This window comes from Rutilus rutilus, assembly GCF_951802725.1.
Source record: "Rutilus rutilus genome assembly, chromosome: 25".
NCBI classification, from domain to species: Eukaryota; Metazoa; Chordata; class Actinopteri; order Cypriniformes; family Leuciscidae; genus Rutilus; species Rutilus rutilus.
In genome coordinates, this window is record NC_140229.1 from 30089903 (window position 1) to 30113109 (window position 23207).

The window sequence follows — 23207 nt, forward strand, 5'->3', positions numbered from 1 at the left end:
GCAAAGCAGTTTATTCTTTCACACACAGACGCGCGATTCATATTTAGGCTAAACAGTCTTTACAAATATGTACCCTTCATTCATCTCACAGAAACGCGATTCATATTTAGGCTAAACAGTCTTTACAAATATGTACCCTTCATTCATCTCACAGAAACGCGATTCATATTTAGGCTAAACAGTCTTTACAAATATGTACCCTTCATTCATCTCACAGAAACGCGATTCATATTTAGGCTAAACAGTCTTTACAAATATGTACCCTTCATTCATCTCACAGAAACGCGATTCATATTATAGAAACGCGATTCATCTTTTTGTTTACATAAGCCTACAACGTTATTCCATAACGTTATTCCACATTAACACTTGAGAAAGGATAACTTAGCCTACCTCACTCCTCAGCGGGATCTGCTCCTCATATTGCTCCTCATATCAGCACGGAAAATTTTCTCCATAAGGTAGGCTATATTATGCCTCTTTGTTTACAGCTGATGTGGGGGCGTTTCACAGACTGAAATGGTTCTCAGAATTTGCGTTTGAATAGCACGCGCTCTCCGGGGCGTGGTCAAATTACTTTTGAATGGCTCGTAATGAGCTCGACTGGAGTCGCTCTCTTTTTATACAGATTACAGAAGCTGATAATATTTGTTTTTTATATAAATTACTTCATTTAAAAGCTGCGATCTCAAGCTTTATGCCCGTGGGTCTGTTTGCCTGTTTGACTGAATTTTCGCGGAGTTATAGATCATTTTCGAACGCGTTTCAAATGGGAGTTTACTGACAGAGAGAAGGCAGAAATCGCATCATGTTAGTTTTTCTTTATTTGTCAAAAAGCAAAACACTTTATTTTTATTGTGAGTATACAGAAAAAAAATAGAAACTGAACAGGATCGATTGATGTATTACACGAAAATGAAAGATCAAAATTAACAGAGCATTTTGTGTTTATTTTTCATTGCTAAAAAAAAAAACGAGCAAAACGCGCGGGCGCGTTTTTGGTCCCCAGAGGGTTAAACAAAAAAACCAAGCTGCACCCTTTTTTAAATTTCATCTTTCATTCCGAAATAGAATGATGAATGAACGAAAAAGTACACGGACCAATACACCTATTTGTAAACCGTTATTGTAAAATGAAAATAGGCTAAAAAAAAAAAAAAAAAAAAAAAACAGACTTCCAAAATAATCCGGCGGGCCAGAAAATATTGCTGGCGGGCCAGTTTTGGCCCACGGGCCGCCAGTTGCCAACCCCTGGTCTAGGGTGTTACCTAAACCTGTTACATGCTTTGTTTGAATTTGTCTCCACCTTCAAAAGTCCCTCCTCCTTAAATGCCTATAAGACACCATGAACAGTTATGTACTTTAGAATGTTGGACGAACCGCAGTCACGCTCAATAAAGAATAACTTCTGTTTGAACGTGATCCCAACGTCGCCTGGTCTTGCTTCGAAGAAGGAAAAAGTTCCCAACACTATGTTCATTCATAAACACTGGTAGACGCTGTTTTGTTAGTTTTCTGATAATCAAAGTCATATTATGGTCAGATAGGCCTGTTATTAAGTTGTACATCCTTGTAATTCTTTCAGGTCTATTTGTCATTATCAAATCAATCATGGTTTTACTTGTTCGAGCGATTCTAGTTGGACCCTTTACTATCTGCTGAAAATTATGTTTTTACATTATCATTTTCAGCTTTTGCTTTCTATGTTTATCTAACCAATTTATATTAAAATTTCCAAAAAAAGAGACATTCAGAACGACAATTTAACAATGTAAACAATTAAAAATCACGATAAAATGAAACATCATGTGATGGTGGATTGTACAGGATTGCAATATTAAAATTCATCTTGGGGGACAGCACTACATTTAAGGCTAAACATTCCAAAGATGTGTCAAATTAGATTTCCTTACATTTAAGAATATCTCTGACATAAATCAGTACACCCCCTCCCCTGCCATATGATCTGTCCTTTCTATAACAAACATAGCCAGGAACATCAATCATACTGGTTGCGATGTTACGATTAAGCCAGGTTTCGCTCAAAGCTAGGAAGTCTAGGTTAGAGTCCGTCAGTAGATGTTGAATCTGATCTACTTTTGATATTATACTCCGAATGGTCAAGTGTCCACCCAGGATACCCTTAGGTTTAGACACAGAGTCCCATATCACCTTTGCATGATTTACAGTCTGGAAAATTCGAAATTCATGTTGTTTTCGTGCTGATCGGATACCTTGTTTACATTGTGTTTTTAAGGTTCCATTAGCTGCACTTATCATCCTCTCTGGCAGCTTAGGTTGCTTGTGAAAGTAGGGTTGTTCACACTCACCAGACAGTTCACTTCCATCCGGGTGGAAAACAGGGCAGACAGGTGGACAGAGGTCGATCTCAACATGCGGCACGGCCCGCTCAAGCAGGTCCGCCGCTCCACTGAAAGCCGCGCCTCGGTTAGTCCACTTGTTGATGTTTGTTCCGGAGAAAAGTCAGCTGACGGGCCAGGGTTTAGTTGTACATCACCAGATAATACAATCAGAGTCAGTAGTATACTGAGAGCATACCACTTGCCTCTTTTCCAAGCATTTTGTTTGTTACTGTTTGATGTGTCATGGAAATATTTGTTTCGCCTGGTGATAGAGTAGATTACAAGGTATCCATGTCCAAAGAAATTCCATTTCGGCATTTTGTTTGAGAATGCAGTGTAGTCTGTTATTTTTGGCGTTTGTTTTTTCATGTTGTCCACATTAAAGCATTGTCCGAGTGGCACCAGCAAAAGCCAGCAGCAGAGCAGCAGTGTGCAAACATTACCATTTCCCTTATCCTTATTGTTGATTCTACTTCTCCGTTTTAAGCTGGTCTTTGCAATGGTAAATATCTGTTTAAAACCGAGGGTTAAAACAGCGAGTAGTGGCAGATGGAGGCAGAATAAACCGGTAAGAATGGAGCCTAACAAACCACCCACACCCTCAGCCGCCATCTTTGCCCTTAAAGAAATACATCGACCAAAGATAAAAACTCTGATGTTCAGTTGTATAAAACCAATATGACATTTGCAATATATGTGCTGATATTGGGGAAAAGAGCACTCTTATTTGATGTCGCTGTTGTACAGTTTTTCTTTCTTCAAAGCAGACCAGGAGACGTTGGGATCACGTTCAAAACAGAAGAGTTTCTTTATTTGAGCGCGGCTGCGATGCTTCCAACATAATCTAAAGTATATAAATTTACTTGGTGTCTTATAGGCATTTTAGGAGGAGGGGCTTTTGAAGGTGGAGACAAATTCAAACAAAGCATGTAAATGAGTATACAGGTTAAGGAACCCGCCCCAGACCAGCAGTCTCAATTTAATCAGCATAAGGCTCCAAGAGCCATTTGGGTCCGAAAGCCATTTGCAGAACAAAAGGTTAGATTCTCAGTGAATCATTCGTGTGCTAATCCCATCAGTCTGAGTGAGACTGGGGCTTCAAGAGCCATTTACAGACAATAAGGAGAAAACAGGAAAGGCAACTTTGCTGAGCAGAATCATTATCTTACCCTTAAACACTAAATACAATATTTTTTAACGTGATGTTATGTAAGGAAGCATATTTGAAATAGATTCTTAAATTTGAATCCTTCATCGCTTAGCTAGATCATATAGAAATATGAGTATATAAACTCATACTTGATAATGTCAGCATCCTACATCGTTCAAACTAGTGATGCACGATATATCGGCCACCATATCGTTATCAGCTGATATACAGACCCTTTCCAAAAAATTTGAATATCATGGAAAAGTTTATTTATTTCCATAATTCCATTTAAAACGTTTAACTTCCATAGATTATAGATTCAGGGCCCACAACTTAAACAATGTCAATAATTTAGTTGTTTATTTGTACATAATTTGGGCTTCCAGCTCATAAAACCCACGAAAACAGGATTTCAAAAAATGAGAATATTGCATGAAATCACACAGTAATTACACAGTAATACCATGGTCATTGAACCAGGTTTTGGTTCTTTTGGCAGTGTGGGCAGGTGCAAATCCTGCTGGAAAATGAAGTCAGCATCTCCATAAAGCTTGTCTGCTGAAGGAAGCATGAAGGTCTCTGGAAATGTCCTGGTAGACGGCTGCGTTGAGTGGACAGCACAGTGGACCAACACCAGCCGATGGCATGGCTCCCCAAACCAACACAGACTGTGGAAATTTCACACTGGACTTCAAGCATCTGGGATTGTGTGCCTCTCCATTCTTCCTCCAGACTCTGGGACCTTGGTTTCCAAATGAGATGCAAAATTTGCTCTCATCAGAAAAGAGGACTTTGGTCCACTGTGCTTTATTAAATCCAGAGTCAACGCAGCCGTCTACCAGGACATTTCCAGAGCACTTCATGCTTCCTTCAATAGACAAGCTTTATGGAGATGCTGACTTCATTTTCCAGCAGGATTTGCACCTGCCCACACTGCCAAAAGAACCAAAACCTGGTTCAATGACCATGGTATTACTGTGTAATTACTGTGTGATTTCATGTAATATTCAAATTTTTTGAAATCCTGTTTTCGTGGGTTTTATGAGCTAGAAGCCCAAATTATGTACAAATAAACAACTAAATACTTGACATTGTTTAAGTTGTGGCCCCTGAATCTATAATCTATGAAAGTTTAACGTTTTGAATGGAATTATGGAAATAAATAAACTTTTCCATGATATTCAATTTTTTTGGAAAGGGTCTGTATGTTCATTTATAATGTTATTGTTTTCGGCCCGATAAGAAAATGTAGCTGAGATATTAAAGCTGATAAATAATGTATTATTTCCTACAGCTGAGAATTTTATCCCTTAAAACTCATCTTTGACCACTAAAATGACATATTAAAATGTTTTTCCTTGAAAAAACAAAAATATTCATGCCTTAATATCTTGACTGTAACTCGACACCCTTGCCTCGTTTAGTATGCGTGGTTCTATGAATATGCAAATGAGCCCCACCTCCACTCACTCACTCAGCTCAGAGATCCACTGGTTGACGATCACACGCTGATCTGATTGGTTACAAGGTAGTTTGTGACGTCAGAAACACCAGTGATTTCAAAGCGTGATTTTGAGACTGACTTTAGTTCACTGCAGTTTTAAGGAGGAAATACTCAGCAATGGTGTCGACTTATGAATTTACACATGCTTTTTCTTAAAGCGTATTAAAAACAACACATAGACACATAAACAACATTAAAAGCTGGATTTTCAACACAGGGGAACTTTAACTAAGTACTGCACAGAATATGAAAGTCTTGTCTATGACAAGACTCAATCACAAAAACACGCTTATCCTCTAATCATTTTAATCGTCAAAATCCCAGTAAATATCTAGATGTCATTTTTTGTCAGTATTGGGGATAAATGTCTTGTTTTCTGTTGGTTCTCACTGCGAACATCCTTTACCCAGGTAAGACGGAGCTGCGGGCCCTCGAGGTTTCTCCCGGTGTCTTGCTGAGAGTCACCACCGATACGAGCGACAAGCACTTCTCAGAGTCGGCACAGGCTCTGGACCCAGTCGGCACCGCTGGTCACCTGGTCTCCATCGTGGTGTCTGATGGGATATCGAACACGCCCACGGCGCTCTTAGCCAATCACATGGAGAGTGCGCTGAACCTCGCAGTTGCGCAAGAAGGTAGGAGGAGCTTTTCTCACGTCTTGAATTAAGATTAATTTTCTTTTAAAATGTCAGCAAAAAATGTACTGTTGATTAAAATGCTAAATTTGGTATTGCACTGTGTGTGTAAATGATTAGGTTTGGACTAATCCCAAAGCACAGGACAATAGAGACACCAGCATAACAATATGCATGATACTGAAGCTGAAAATACAGAATTATTTCACATGAATATGTTTGCACTCCCACAAATATTCCACTATTGCATTATTAGGGGTTCAAGCACAAAGTGCTGAAACCCTATTGTAATTGTAAGGTTTCGTAAAACGCATCGTGCAGGCCAACCGTAAGGCCTAGAGACGTGAAACCTGGCCAGATGGTAGGCCTCAATTTGGGGACAACCTATCAGAGTATGACCCCGATTGGCCCATAGGTGGCGCTACAGCAACCAAAAGTACAAAATCGCTCATAACTCTTAGACCGTTTGACCCAGACTCAAGTGTTTTACACCACTGTGATCCCTGGCTCAAAACGGACAAAATGGCTATCTCCAATTTTGATTTAGGCAGTGAAAAAATTCTGCTATGTCGAATTTTGTCCAAAACCTACTTTTGCGAACTAGTCCCTGGTTTTTCGCCCGATCGGAACCAGACCAGTCTAGGACAATTCTCTGGACGCTCTAGATCAATAATTATCGAATAAAAGTTGAACTTTTGCATTTGGGTGGCTGTAACAGGGTCATTTAGAAAAGGGGCGTGGCAAAATACACTAAAAAGCCTATAAATCCCAAATGAAAACTCAGAACTTCACCAAAATTGATGTATCCTTATATTTCCTATGGTACATTTCCTGTATTGGCTGTAAATGGTATTTTCCATCTATTATGTCAGTGGTTACATGCTTGCTAAATAAAACTTAACTTTTGATGCTTTTGTGCTTAAAGGCCTTAAAGGCCTTAACTGCTTGAACCCCGATAAATGCTGCTTGCAGCTTTAATTATACATTATATTCAGCGTTATTTATAGTAGTACTGACACTAAACTTGAATGTTTTCTCACACAGTCATTTTTTATTTTGGGTGAACTATCCACGACACATATTGTTGCATTATTGTATTGTGATATATTGTGACAGGCCTAGTCTTCACTGGTTTGTTTATCTTGTCTGTAACACATTATCTCTGCCAATGATGTAATGCTGGACTCATGTCATGTTTGCATTCTCGTCTGGAAACAGCAATAGCGCCCGGGGAAGATGAATACTCATACAGCGGCGTGGCTCGGTTTGTGCTCGAATGCATCGCAAAGATGCCCACCAGAATTTGCAAGGAACTACTGCAGCAGGTAAAGAGCCAAATCAGTCAAATTCTGGAAGAAACCAACTTTCACTGTGCATTACAAAACACATATTGTTTTCAGTACAAATGTCTAAACAGATACATTAAGATATTAACTTGAGAATTAAAAATTATTTAGTTATAAAGTGTTGTTTTCTGAAAACATTATCAAAATTAAGTCAGTTTGTAGTTAAAACAAACACAAATATCTGTCAATGGGTCAGAAAAATTGTGGTTTTCACTTTAGATTATGTTAATTTTTCTGACCACAATGGCAGATTTGTTCTTGTTTTAATCACAAACTCATTTTGATAAGATATATGTTTTGTTTTCTGAAAAATGTATCAATTAAGTGCCTTAATGCTTTAAATTAAGTTTGTTTTTGTGAATGTATTATGTATTATAATATTCACCATATATCTAGCAACAGTTCAACTGCAATGTGAAGTTTATGCAACAATAACATGAACTAATAATTAAGAATTTATTACCTTACATGTTTCTTGTCTTCAAAACGCGTTCTTCTTCTTCTGAGGTAAATCCAATGTAAGCTCAGGCGCGTCTTCCAAACTCGACGACGAAAAGCAGAGACTTGTGAAGTTTTTTCGTGCTTTGTGTTTGAGGTAATGAGCGCGTTCGCGTTCCATGTGGAGATTTGCATGTGAATCTCTTTTGCGCGCGTGGGCGTGGTCAAATTAAAAATAATGAGCAAGCATTTGAGATACTGGACATCTTGTTGGTTTTATACAAATTACTTAAACAGAGAATATTTGTTTTCAGTTTGAATCTGATCATTTAAAAGTACACACTTAAATGTTTATAAAGATATAAGGCTCATAAATGTGTGACAAGTATTCGCTGAGTTTTGTTTCAGTTTATAGACGTGCTCAAGAAAAAAAAGTTCACCGCGACGTAGAGGCAGAAAGCACACCCTGTTTATTTTCTTTATTTTACAAAAGCACAATGTTTTGATTTGATTGTAAGTGGACACATACAAAAGTAGAAATGTCACAGATTCTTTTTTTATATTTTTTATTTCTGTATGACCATAAATGACGGAGTAATTTAAGTTTATAGTGCTACAATGTGAAGAAAATCCAGCAAAACGCGCGGGCGTGTTTGCCGACTTCAGAGGGTTAATGTCAGACACCTGGGTTGCTTGACTTAATCTTCTTTGAATCTAATCATCTATGCCTCAATGTAAAACACAAGGTAACCTAATTTAAACATTTAATAAATTTGTAAAAAGCTGCATGCCTTTTGTGCTTGAAGGGACACAAACACACGACATTGTCAATATGCCCATCTCGACGAGTATCCTCGTAAACACAGTTGCTTATGAACCTAATCAATTGAGAAAGAAACGTATGCGTATCGTTATATTGGATCCATGCATTAGTTCTTAAAGTGACAGCAGCCTAATAAACCTGCCTCTGTCTGCGTCACAAATGTTCATCAAACAATAAAAGACAAAGAATTAATCTTAGTTAAAGCTACTAAAGTGATTTTCTCCATTTAATTTATACAGTGAAGATTGTTATTTTACATCTGATTATTAAATTTTTTCTACCTGAATACTGTTAAATACCTGAAAAACATGAAGCACTGTTTATTTCCGTTTTATCTTTGTTCTGTTGTATCAAAATAGAGCTATTCAAGTCATCTGGTTCAATGATTTTCATATCGCAGAAAAATTAAAATCGCAATGTCAGTTTTTTCCAATATCATGCAGCCCTAGTTATAATTAGGCCTGTCACGATAACAAATTTTGCTGGACGATAAATTGTCCAAGAAATTATCGCGATAAACGATAATATTGTCATTCTGAGACCATTTTCATTTAATATAATTATAATGGCATAATAATGCAGGTACACCTTTTCAACGATCTATAAACTTTTATTTCTAAAGAATATTAAACATTGAAAACGGAAAACATTTTAAATATCCAAAAAAATCAACAAAACAATCAAAAACAATAAAAGCAATGGACTCTTAGTGTCTGTTAAAGGCACATTATGGAATTTTTCGCCACTAGGGGTCGCTAACCTATTTACAATAACAAAGGCGTAGTTTGATGACGCAACACATGCTAAGAATTATGGATGTTGTCGTCAACGTCAAGCCGGCCGATCTAATAATGTTTATGGATGACTGAATACATCGATGCTTTTATCATGACTGTGATATGAAGCAGTTCGGGATTGATAAGAGACAGCTATCAGCTCCAAACGCGACGCGAGTCCCGCGGATATAAAAGGAATATGGACATTTCATTCTACCGAACTACACGTGCAGAATACTACTCACAGGTCAGTTTACTAGACAAATTAAACTTGTGAGGTAATGCAGCACTGTTTCACTTGGTCTAACATTACACTATCACTCTAAACTGCATTTAAATGTGTTGAAATGTATGTGTTAACGTTAGTTTGTCTGTATGAGACTAGCAGTAAGCTAGATCAACATTAGAATAACATACAGATCATATTCTAACATTTTATCATTGTTGAACTATATAATATTGATTAGTTTTATGTAAATGTGCTCACCTGTTTAATAAAGTACATGTAGGAGTTGTCGAAGTCTCGGACGTGGAGCTCTCGTTTATATACTGTCTATGGGAGCTCTCGGCATCTTGAAAACACCGCGCTAATATTGATTCTCGGTTTAGTTGTCCTTTTTTATCCAAAGTCTGCTTGCCATGGTCCATAATGTTTGAACGAAACAACAACAGCGTGCAGATAGACATTGCGAACTACACAGTTGTCCGCGTCAGTTTGGTTACTATCAGAGGGCTCTGGGTCATAGCTCTGGTTGCCATGGCAAGCACGAGCGGAAACCAGAGACAACACGGATATGACGGCATTGACGGCGACAAAACGGAAATAAAGACACGGTCCGTGTCTTCGAATTAAAATATTAATTTCTCTGGATTTAGAAGTTAATTGGAACTGTCGGGATAATGTAAATACACAACTTTAAAAAATATATAACATAGATATAGTGATTTTTTATATTTTGAAAGCAAAACAAATACATATTGTGCCTTTAACAAAATAAAAGTCTGTTAATAAATAAAATGGATGTAAACAAAATTGCACTTCAAAAAATATTAAACATTAGGCTTTAGACATTAGGCATAAATAGTGATACATTCCATAACAGGCAAAACTGACAGTTAGGACCTTTGTAAAAAAAAAAAAAAAAAAAAAGCCTCAACAGGCCATATCACACAATTTTGCACTGTTACTCCTGTTACTTTGTCCTCCTGTTACTTTGTCAAGTGATTGTGTACTGTCGGGAAGACGGAGACGCGCTTTATTGCGTGTATATGCTACGCACTGAAAATACTTGGTTAGGATTAGGGGTGAGGAGTGCGTGCGTATTACACGCCATAAAGAGCGTATCATATGCACGCAAAAACTATTTTTGGCGTATAAATGGCACGAGAAATAACATTCGTGGTATAGATACGCATTTTCATGTGATCGGGCTCGTTGTCGCAACTCACAACTAGCGTCTTCTCTCTCTCCTGGCAGTCGCCGCAAACAGTCCCGCCGGCGCTTTCCCACACAAAGACCATGTGACTGACAAGCGCCGCGGCGCCGCCTCCCCACACAAAGACCATGCAACTGACAAGAGAGTTCACTCCTCCTATACGCTAAAGAACCGAGAGTGGTCATCCAGTCTCTTTGGTAGAGACTGAGAGAGAGAGACGAGGAAAACAAACAAGCATGCAAATGGAATTATCGCGGCCGGAAAAATTATCGAGCTCATTTTTTTTTATCGTGCGATTAATTGACTTATCGACTATCGCGACAGGCCTAGTTATAATTATAATTATATCCTATTATAAGTAATTGCAACCAAAGTTAAAATGCATTATAATATTTGCTAATTCCTTGTTGCGTCTGAAATTAGTTGCTTGTCAGTGTTTTAATTCATTTATACTTTCTAAGGGTGAATTGAAAAGTATTATAATGCATTATAACTGTGGGTATTATTATTCATAGGATCATGCAATGCATTATAAGGCATGATTGCGTACAAAATACTTTTATAATGCATTATATGTGAAGGCTTTAAGTAAAATTTTACTGATATATTTGAACTGTTAATATCTTCAGTCATTTTGCTTCTCCAGTAAATGTATTTTTATTTGAGAATGTTTAGATGTTTGTGCTGGAAAACAGAAACACTGAGGAAGAACATCATTTATTGCAGTGGTGTTTGTCAAATATTGCTAGGCGAAGATCATTTTCTCATTTTCCCAACCTTTGATTTTAATAACGTATTAGTAAATGTTGAAATGAAAACTAACTAAGATTGATCAATGCAGTTCATGTTCACTAAGGTAGTTAACCCTCTGGGGACCAAAAACGCACCCGCGCGTTTTGCTCGGTTTTTTTTTTTTAGCAATGAAAATAAACACTAAATGCTCTGTTAATTTTGATCTTTCATTTTCGTGTAATACATCAATCGATCCTGTTCAGTTTCTATTTTTTTTCTGTATACTCACAATAAAAATAAAGTGTTTTGCTTTTTGACAAATAAAGAAAAATTAACATGATGCGATTTCTGCCTTCTCTCTGTCAGTAAACTCCCATTTGAAACGCGTTCGAAAATGATCTATAACTCCGCGAAAATTCAGTCAAACAGGCAAACAGACCCACGGGCATAAAGCTTGAGATCGCATCTTTTAAATGAAGTAATTTATATAAAAAACAAATATTCTCAGCTTCTGTAATCTGTATAAAAAGAGAGCGACTCCAGTCGAGCTCATTACGAGCCATTCAAAAGTAATTTGACCACTCCCCGGAGAGCGCGTGCTATTCAAACGCAAATTCTGAGAACGCCCACATCAGCTGTAAACAAAGCGCGTTGCAATCGAGTGAGGCATAATATAGCCTACCTTATGGAGAAAAGTTTCCTCAGAACAGTGCTGATATGAGGAGCAATATCTCCTGATATGAGGAGCAGATCCCGCTGAGGAGTGAGGTAGGCTGTTTTCTTTTCTCAAGTGTTGATGTGGAATAACGTTATGGAATAACGTTAGTGTAGGCCTATGCAACCGCAAAAAGATGAATCGCATTTCTATAATATGACTCGCCTTTCTGTGAGATGAATGAAGGGTACATATTTGTAAAGACTGTTTAGCCTAAATATGAATCGCGCGTCTGTGTGTGAAAGAATAAACTGCTTTGCTATAGCCTACTGAGATGAGTAAAAATCGACTGGAATATGTTGAAATAAAATGTATTTGTATAAGCAACGTATTAAACTGCAAATTAGCATTTATATGCCCTAATATTTCATAAAAACAACGTTACAGTCAGTCACTTGTTGACTAGATTTGGGTACAGTTTTTAGGCTACTGTAGAATATACTGCCACATCAAATAGCCTAAGCTTTTGTTTAGCAATTTCTGCTCATATCTAACGTTATATATATATATAACTATATTATTTATATATATTATATATATTTATATATATATATATATATATATATATATATATTTGCTATATTCAAAATAATGAATACATATGATAAAATGTAGGCCTATAATCTTTTTTCTTTTTCTTTTTTACAAAGAAAGAGTACACTTGAAATATTGTTGAAATTGTAATTATTGTTGTAATTGTAACATTTTTAATAAAATAGCAAAACATATTTACAAGATAGATGTAAGCGAAATCTTAAATGGTCAATATAAGTCTTCTTCTAAATACATCTTTTGTCCTTGCATTGTGGCTCAGTCAGTGTCACACCTGAATGAATGGCTAATTATGCAGAGTCATTATGCAGAGTGGGTGGGACATTGTAATCTAAGGTGTAAACTACTCCTCCCCCTCGCATATTGTTTTACACCATTTAAATCAATGTATTTTTTTTTGTGAACGATAAAGCAAGACTATTTTCACATAATTTTGAAGCTAGAACTCAAAGGGACAACATCCATTAGTCAAAAGTCTTGTGGGCACATATTTTGTATGAGTTTTGTGGTCTTAATTCAGCAACTTTCATTTTAATTTTTTCCAATAACCACGCATAAACATTATTCTCTTAAAAATACAAACATCTACATACACGTTGCTCGCATATTATGGTAGCCCTGTTTGTGCTATATAGAGTGAATTTACACCTTTGCCATTAACATGTTTATAAATAACTGAAAAAAGCACAAATGTCAGAGCATGTCAGAACATCTCAAGGGCCCCAAAAACAGCTTGGTCCCCAGAGGGTTAACTAATGCTAACTAATGAACCTTATAGTAAAGTATGACCAGTATTGCTAGGCGAAGATCATTTTCCCATCATCACTGGGATGTTAGACGAGACGTCTTGTGGGTGGGAACCAGAGGCTCTCGAGGCGGGAGAAAGTCCTGTATCTAGGTTGTTGTCATGACAACCGTTGCCGAGTGTCATTCTTCGAGGGTTAGAGGTTCAGTCTCCTATCATATCATTAGTCTCGAGCGCCTTTCTTCATTCCCATAATGATCCCACTCTCCCTGCTGGATAGTTGGTTTATGATTAGCCTTAGGCTGCCACTTGGCAGCTAATTTCTGATTGGATGAGTCACGTTGTGTTTTGCTGCTTGGCTATAAATGACCTGAAGTTGCAAATTCACTTTAGTATATTTTTTAAAGTCCCCCTGTAGTCAATAATTGTATCTTTTAAAAACTCAACTTTGATCACCAAAATATGTAAAAGTTTTTTCCTTGAAAAAAATATCTTCATGCCTTAACATATCTCGACTGTAACTCGACACCCTTGCCTCATTTAGTATGCGCGGTTCTATGAATATGCAAATGAGCCCCGCCTCCACTCACTCACTCAGCTCAGAGATCCACTGGTTGACGATCACACGTTGATCTGATTGGTTACAAGGTAGTTTGTGACGTCAGAAACACCAGCGATTTCAAAGCGTGCTTTTGAGACTGTCTTTGGTTCACTGCAGTTTTAAAGGGTAACTAAACCCTAAACCAACTTTTTTTAGTTAATGATCTGTAAGAATGGGGCTTTATAAGTGCTGTTCATTGATTCGAGTAACTTTTTTGACATTTGGGTATAAAGTGTTTTAATTCTACAATATATGGTGTAAAAACGTCTGAGTGCTGCCCTCTTCAGGTTGAACTGTGGCTACTGCAGTTGAATTTTCCTATTGGATGTTTGCGGTGGTACGTGAAGTAAGCAGTGGCAGGTGACGTAAGCAGGTTCCAGCTCACCACGCCCTCCCTTGGTATGAGCTCACCACGCCCTCCCTTGGTACGAGCTACCACGCATAGTATTGCATCAGTTAGGATAGCTTCAAGTTAGCGTAGATTTATTTAGTACAGTGGTCAGGAGGGTGCGTAGGTGTAGTGTTGCTGATTGCAACAGCACTGCTGGACTGCATAGCTTTCCAGCAGACTTGGAAATTAGGCGCCAGTGTTTGCATGCACTTGGCCTGGAAGACCGTGAGTGTGAAACCTGCATTTTACGCGGTATTGCTTCTCCAATGCAATAGATGTGGACATGGGCTTCTCCACACAGCTCGCGCTGAGAAGCGACGCAGTGCCAAACGCTGCTCCTCCTGGATGGACTCCACCACCGCAGCGGCGTCTTGATGTGAGTGATCATATATATAATCACAATTTATGGTTAGGCTAAAGTTAATCCTCTGGGCCCAGTTTTTCAAAAGTAATCCAGTGGGATTTCGGATCACGGATTGGATCAAATCTTGGAAATGGGTTTTTCAAAAGCAAAAGAGGGATTCTGAACTAAGATCAGATCATGTAATCCGATCTTAAATTTGATCTGGATCAAACCTGCCCTTTGGGTTTTTCAGAATTTTGAACTCGGATTAGGATCTATTTGATCCAAAAAAACAGGATTATCCTGATCCCATCAGAAGGGTGGATTCAGTTGTGATTTTTCGAACCAAATAAAACCAGAGAGGTTTTTTTTTTAAGTGAATGATCACAAAATCAATGTTTACTGATGATATATAAATTTCTTCATATTTGAAGCATATATGAAGCATGTCACATCTAATGAGATATGGTACAGGGGTGCAAACAGCGCGCTTTTCGGCGCCTCCCGCTTTTTTCACGTCAGTTTGGGTGACTTGTGTGAATCGTGCAGATCCGAAGAGATTTTTTTTGGGGGGGGGGGGGGGGGGGTTTGAGAGGGTCTGATTATAATTTAACCAACAGTAATTCTGGATTGCGTCCACCAACAAGTAAATAGGAAATAAGCGAATCAGAACACTGCGCGCCAAACAAGCAGTATGTGCGCAAGCGTGAACCACTAGTGTTTCTGTCTCACTCTGGATCTGCCACTGCATCACATTTCTCTCTGCGTGGCGTGGAGTGTCCGTTTTTATGTCGGCTCTCATGTTAACTGGTTAGAGCTGGTGTTAGAGCACAATGCCTGCGTGACACACACACTTCTCGAGCCGCGCCGAAACCGCGTGCTAGAAATAGAACCGCAACCGACGCTTATTTTTCACGCGAAAGTTTTCAAACAAAAATAGAAGGCGCAAATACATATTAATAAATTACATTTTGATGCTTGAAAGTCTCTTGGTTTTGACAAATGCATATATAATTGTAATTTAAAAATAAGGCCTAATTAGGCTATCGATTTTCAAATATTGCCCCTGTCAATAGGCCTACAGAACGAAATATTCTGTAGCCTATTTTGCCGTCAATACTGCCGACGTTGTCTTTGCTGTATCAGGCTATATATATTATGTTTAACATCCAAATGTAGATGGTCTGTCGGCGCACAGAGCCACGCAGTTGCAGACAGCACGTGAAGTTCGTGAACACCGAATTCCCTTTTCTTTCTTATCTATTTGTGTTTGAACAGACATGTGCACGAAAAAATAAGCCAGTGTCCGTCTCAACGAGTTTCCCCGTAAACGCAGTCAAAATAAAACGGATGCGTGTCATTACCGGTATTAGATACGTGCATTCGTCTTAAAGGGACAGCACCCAATATACCTGCAGCTGTTTGTGTCACCAAAGTTAATCAAACAACAAAAGAGAAAGAGAAAAATCACGTTTTGTCAAAAGATAAACTGTATTAATACTTAATACAGTTAATTTACCTGAAAAACATAAAGCACTGCTTTATTTCTCGTGTATTTGTGTTTTATTGTATTTATATTTGTATTTTGTTTATTAGTTTCTATGCAGATGCACTAGGCCTACCCTACACAATTACCCCAATCATCCTAGAATTATTAATTCTTTACAAAAAGAGCTATTCAAATCATCAGGTGAAATTGTTTTCAGGAAGTAGCAGTAAAGCAAGAAGAAGTGCAAGATAGTTTTTCTAAATTTCATTTGACTCTATGTGCCTATAGGGGTGGGTTGGGGATGGTGGCAATGTAGTATCTGGATATTTGCCGCGGGACGAGGGCTTCGATTACCTCTCTCTTTTTTGACCATACATGTGTTTGCACCCCTGATGGTAAAACAACAAAATCTACAATTTAACATTATAACAAAATAAGGAAAGTAAAATGTTTCTGTTTATTACAGTGTTTCTGTTTCTTAAAATTAAAATAAACAACGGTTATTTGTGGCCACCGGTATTTTGCCAACTGTTGTTCTTTGCTAAGCCAGTAGGCTACACTGTTGGTTCCATTTAAGGCTCTAGTAAACAGGATTTGGTGATCCTGAAAAGTTCCTATCCGGATCAGATTGATCCAATCCGATGTTGCTTTGAAAAACTGGCTCAAAAGTAAGGTGGATTACGTGATCACGGATCGCAAAAAAAAGGATTACTAAATCCGGATCAATTTTATCCGGATTAAACCTTTTGAAAAACCGGGCCCTGGGGTCTACAAACGTGCCGGCGCATTTTGATGGATTTTTTTCACATAGCGGCAAATAGGGCTGCACGATTAATCGCAGTTTACATGTAATCGCACTTAAATCGAGATGGCTTATCGCGATTTTAAAATCGCAAAGGCTGCGATTATTTTTTATGCGCAGTTTGTCATTGATGTACGGCTCTGTAAACGCTGCTCCATCTTAAAGCACTGTGAGTTTGAGTCACTTATAACGTGCATTTGAAGAAAAAAAACACGAAAAAAAACACTTTCCAAAACACGAGAAGCATTTATGAACCTCGTCCAACAACAGACAACATTTAATAACATGCATTTACTCCAAACTCACTTCATAACGACAGCTGAGCTCCTCCTTCTGTGAGATGATGTGCTTTCTTACACAGAATAAGGCAGTCGTGCATTTATAAGTCATGTTTAATCAAAGCGTTTCAGTCTTATGTTTATTCAGCTACAGCTGTTATAGTTTTGGTTTCTGTTTTAGTGTTTTCAGTGTTTCTGTTATCGTTTTCCCCTGTCTTCTGTTGATTTTGGTTTAGTCCTGTTTTTCCCGGTCTGTTTAGTCATCTTCACCTGCACCTGATTACCATCATCATCACCGTCACCTGTCATCACTTGTTATCATCTGTGTATTTAAGTTCCTATCTTTCACCTTTCAGTTGTCGGTCAATGTTTTATGTTAGGTAGTCTTGTTCTGAGCACACGCTTCCTGTTTTTGTGTATCTGTTGTAATTGAGAATTAAAACCTCGTAATTGATCTCCTTCGTGTTCATCTCCTACTTCATCACCCCGGAACCATAACAGATTGACCGACCAAAAAAGAGAAGAAAGAGGATGGGGAGATTTATTGCAGGGTTCTTCTGCCCCAGAGCTCGTAAGCTGGTATCAAACAGTGCGGATCTGGCTTTTAAGATGTTCGACCCAGCCTTCATGTCAGTCAGAAAAGCCTTCGAACACGCCAGTCCAGCTGAGCTTGCACTTCACGCCAATCCAGCCGAGCCCGCAGAGCTAGAGACTGACAGCGTCATGCCCGCAGAGCTTTTGTTCTCTTTGATCCCGCCGAGCTTGAAGCTCCCTTCGCCGCTGGTTCCAAGTCCAGTTCCGAGTCCAGCCGAGCCCGCACTTCACGTCAGATCTGCCGAAGCCAAGGCAGTTCGCGTCATGCCCGTCGAGCCTGAGACAGTAGTTGGCCCAGAGAGGTCATATCCAGTTCCGAGTCCAGCCGAGCCTGCACTTCACGCCAGATCTGCCGAAGACAAGGCAGTTCGCGTCATGCCCGCCGAGCCTGAGACAGTTGTTGGCCCAGAGAGGCCAGATCCAGTTCCGAGTCCTGTCCCGAGTCCTGTCCCGAGTCCTGTCCCGAGTCTTGTCCAGAGTCCTGTCACGAGTCCTGTCCTGAGTCCTGTCCTGAGTCCTGTCCTGAGTCCTGTCCTGAGTCCAGTTCCGAGTCCAATTCCAAGTCTAGAAGAGCCAGAGCCAGTCTTCGAGCAAGAGCCAGAGCCTTCACCGCTGGTCCCGTCCAGCACAGAGCCTTCACCGCTGGTCCCGTCCAGCACAGAGCCCTCTTCACCGCTGGTCCCGTCCAGCATAGAGCCCTCTTCACCGCTGGTCCTGCCCAGCACAAAGCCCTCATCGCTGGATCTGCCCAGCGCAAAGCCCTCATCGCTGGATCTGCCCAGCGCAAAGCCCTTATCGCTGGATCAGCCCAGCACCAAGCCCTCATCGCTGGATCTGCCCAGCACCGAGCCCTCATCGCTGGATCTGCCCAGCACCGAGCCCTCATCACTGGATCTGCCCAGCACCGAGCCCCCAACGCTGCCCAGCCCAGAGCCGCTTCCGCCCCCTGCCTCTTCAGGTCCAGTGTCGAGACCTGGGACTTTCCCCAAGTATTTTTTGGGGGGGGGGGCTACAGGCCTCCGTCCTGGCCACTTGAGGGGCCACGGCCAGCCGAAGGGTCTTTACCGCCGTGGCCAGCCGAAGGGTCTTCTCCGCAATGGCCAGCCGAAGGGTCTTCTCCGCCATGGTCACCCGAAGGGTTCTCACCGCCGTGGCCACCCGAAGGGTCTGCACCGCCGTGGCCACCCGAAGGGTCTGCACCGCCGTGGCCACCCGAAGGGTCCTCTCCGCCTGGCCACCAGAAGGGTCTTCTCCGCCATGGCCACCCGAAGGGTCGTCTCCGCCGTGGCCACCCGAAGGGTCTGCACCGCCGTGGCCACCTGAAGGGTCTTCTCCGCCACGGCCACCCGAAGGGTCGTCTCCGCCGTGGCCACCTGAAGGGTCGTCTCCGCCATGGCCGCCCGAGGGGTCGTCTCCGCCATGGCCGCCCGAAGGGTCGTCTCCGCCATGGCCGCCCGAGGGGTCATCTCCGCCATGGCCGCCCGAAGGGTCGTCTCCGCCATGGCCGCCCGAGGAGTCTGCTCCGCCGTGGCCTCACCCACAACCTGCTCCGCCCTGGAGGCTTCCTGCCTTGTCTCCCTTGCCTTGTCTCTCCCGTCAGCCTCCAGGGCGCCCACCCTCCCACCCATTTGGTCTTTCTACGGCGCGAGGACGCGCCTCCCGGGAGGGGGGAGTAATGTTATAGTTTTGGTTTCTGTTTTAGTGTTTTCAGTGTTTCTGTTATCGTTTTCCCCTGTCTTCTGTTGATTTTGGTTTAGTCCTGTTTTTCCCGGTCTGTTTAGTCATCTTCACCTGCACCTGATTACCATCATCATCACCGTCACCTGTCATCACTTGTTATCATCTGTGTATTTAAGTTCCTATCTTTCACCTTTCAGTTGTCGGTCAATGTTTTATGTTAGGTAAAAGTGTTTGTGTCACCAAAGTTAATCAAACAACAAAAGAGAAAGAGAAAAATCACGTTTTGTCAAAAGATAAACTGTATTAATACTTAATACAGTTAATTTACCTGAAAAACATAAAGCACTGCTTTATTTCTCGTGTATTTGTGTTTTATTGTATTTATATTTGTATTTTGTTTATTAGTTTCTATGCAGATGCACTAGGCCTACCCTACACAATTACCCCAATCATCCTAGAATTATTAATTCTTTACAAAAAGAGCTATTCAAATCATCAGGTGAAATTGTTTTCAGGAAGTAGCAGTAAAGCAAGAAGAAGTGCAAGATAGTTTTTCTAAATTTCATTTGACTCTATGTGCCTATAGGGGTGGGTTGGGGATGGTGGCAATGTAGTATCTGGATATTTGCCGCGGGACGAGGGCTTCGATTACCTCTCTCTTTTTTGACCATACATGTGTTTGCACCCCTGATGGTAAAACAACAAAATCTACAATTTAACATTATAACAAAATAAGGAAAGTAAAATGTTTCTGTTTATTACAGTGTTTCTGTTTCTTAAAATTAAAATAAACAACGGTTATTTGTGGCCACCGGTATTTTGCCAACTGTTGTTCTTTGCTAAGCCAGTAGGCTACACTGTTGGTTCCATTTAAGGCTCTAGTAAACAGGATTTGGTGATCCTGAAAAGTTCCTATCCGGATCAGATTGATCCAATCCGATGTTGCTTTGAAAAACTGGCTCAAAAGTAAGGTGGATTACGTGATCACGGATCGCAAAAAAAAGGATTACTAAATCCGGATCAATTTTATCCGGATTAAACCTTTTGAAAAACCGGGCCCTGGGGTCTACAAACGTGCCGGCGCATTTTGATGGATTTTTTTCACATAGCGGCAAATAGGGCTGCACGATTAATCGCAGTTTACATGTAATCGCACTTAAATCGAGATGGCTTATCGCGATTTTAAAATCGCAAAGGCTGCGATTATTTTTTATGCGCAGTTTGTCATTGATGTACGGCTCTGTAAACGCTGCTCCATCTTAAAGCACTGTGAGTTTGAGTCACTTATAACGTGCATTTGAAGAAAAAAAACACGAAAAAAAACACTTTCCAAAACACGAGAAGCATTTATGAACCTCGTCCAACAACAGACAACATTTAATAACATGCATTTACTCCAAACTCACTTCATAACGACAGCTGAGCTCCTCCTTCTGTGAGATGATGTGCTTTCTTACACAGAATAAGGCAGTCGTGCATTTATAAGTCATGTTTAATCAAAGCGTTTCAGTCTTATGTTTATTCAGCTACAGCTGTTATAGTTTTGGTTTCTGTTTTAGTGTTTTCAGTGTTTCTGTTATCGTTTTCCCCTGTCTTCTGTTGATTTTGGTTTAGTCCTGTTTTTCCCGGTCTGTTTAGTCATCTTCACCTGCACCTGATTACCATCATCATCACCGTCACCTGTCATCACTTGTTATCATCTGTGTATTTAAGTTCCTATCTTTCACCTTTCAGTTGTCGGTCAATGTTTTATGTTAGGTAGTCTTGTTCTGAGCACACGCTTCCTGTTTTTGTGTATCTGTTGTAATTGAGAATTAAAACCTCGTAATTGATCTCCTTCGTGTTCATCTCCTACTTCATCACCCCGGAACCATAACAGATTGACCGACCAAAAAAGAGAAGAAAGAGGATGGGGAGATTTATTGCAGGGTTCTTCTGCCCCAGAGCTCGTAAGCTGGTATCAAACAGTGCGGATCTGGCTTTTAAGATGTTCGACCCAGCCTTCATGTCAGTCAGAAAAGCCTTCGAACACGCCAGTCCAGCTGAGCTTGCACTTCACACCAGTCCAGCCGAGCCTGCACCTCACGCCAGTCCAGCCGAGCCTGCACTTCACGCCAATCCAGCCGAGCCCGCAGAGCTAGAGACTGACAGCGTCATGCCCGCAGAGCTTTTGTTCTCTTTGATCCCGCCGAGCTTGAAGCTCCCTTCGCCGCTGGTTCCAAGTCCAGTTCCGAGTCCAGCCGAGCCCGCACTTCACGTCAGATCTGCCGAAGCCAAGGCAGTTCGCGTCATGCCCGTCGAGCCTGAGACAGTAGTTGGCCCAGAGAGGTCATATCCAGTTCCGAGTCCAGCCGAGCCTGCACTTCACGCCAGATCTGCCGAAGACAAGGCAGTTCGCGTCATGCCCGCCGAGCCTGAGACAGTTGTTGGCCCAGAGAGGCCAGATCCAGTTCCGAGTCCTGTCCCGAGTCCTGTCCCGAGTCCTGTCCCGAGTCTTGTCCAGAGTCCTGTCACGAGTCCTGTCCTGAGTCCTGTCCTGAGTCCTGTCCTGAGTCCTGTCCTGAGTCCAGTTCCGAGTCCAATTCCAAGTCTAGAAGAGCCAGAGCCAGTCTTCGAGCAAGAGCCAGAGCCTTCACCGCTGGTCCCGTCCAGCACAGAGCCTTCACCGCTGGTCCCGTCCAGCACAGAGCCCTCTTCACCGCTGGTCCCGTCCAGCATAGAGCCCTCTTCACCGCTGGTCCTGCCCAGCACAAAGCCCTCATCGCTGGATCTGCCCAGCGCAAAGCCCTCATCGCTGGATCTGCCCAGCGCAAAGCCCTTATCGCTGGATCAGCCCAGCACCAAGCCCTCATCGCTGGATCTGCCCAGCACCGAGCCCTCATCGCTGGATCTGCCCAGCACCGAGCCCTCATCACTGGATCTGCCCAGCACCGAGCCCCCAACGCTGCCCAGCCCAGAGCCGCTTCCGCCCCCTGCCTCTTCAGGTCCAGTGTCGAGACCTGGGACTTTCCCCAAGTATTTTTTGGGGGGGGGGGCTACAGGCCTCCGTCCTGGCCACTTGAGGGGCCACGGCCAGCCGAAGGGTCTTTACCGCCGTGGCCAGCCGAAGGGTCTTCTCCGCAATGGCCAGCCGAAGGGTCTTCTCCGCCATGGTCACCCGAAGGGTTCTCACCGCCGTGGCCACCCGAAGGGTCTGCACCGCCGTGGCCACCCGAAGGGTCTGCACCGCCGTGGCCACCCGAAGGGTCCTCTCCGCCTGGCCACCAGAAGGGTCTTCTCCGCCATGGCCACCCGAAGGGTCGTCTCCGCCGTGGCCACCCGAAGGGTCTGCACCGCCGTGGCCACCTGAAGGGTCTTCTCCGCCACGGCCACCCGAAGGGTCGTCTCCGCCGTGGCCACCTGAAGGGTCGTCTCCGCCATGGCCGCCCGAGGGGTCGTCTCCGCCATGGCCGCCCGAAGGGTCGTCTCCGCCATGGCCGCCCGAGGGGTCATCTCCGCCATGGCCGCCCGAAGGGTCGTCTCCGCCATGGCCGCCCGAGGAGTCTGCTCCGCCGTGGCCTCACCCACAACCTGCTCCGCCCTGGAGGCTTCCTGCCTTGTCTCCCTTGCCTTGTCTCTCCCGTCAGCCTCCAGGGCGCCCACCCTCCCACCCATTTGGTCTTTCTACGGCGCGAGGACGCGCCTCCCGGGAGGGGGGAGTAATGTTATAGTTTTGGTTTCTGTTTTAGTGTTTTCAGTGTTTCTGTTATCGTTTTCCCCTGTCTTCTGTTGATTTTGGTTTAGTCCTGTTTTTCCCGGTCTGTTTAGTCATCTT

At 41.9% G+C, this 23207-nt stretch overlaps 1 protein-coding gene across 1 annotated transcript in view; it reads left to right on the forward strand.

Moving 5' to 3' along the window:
* The window catches only part of LOC311284941 (uncharacterized protein), a 227028-nt gene that overhangs the window by 199739 nt on the left and 4082 nt on the right, over positions 1–23207 (forward strand). Inside the window, exons 24-25 of the mRNA XM_084400254.1 lie at positions 5428–5652; positions 6871–6977. Coding sequence (XP_084256380.1) covers positions 5428–5652; positions 6871–6977 — 332 coding nt within the window. The remainder of the gene's footprint in view (positions 1–5427; positions 5653–6870; positions 6978–23207) is intronic.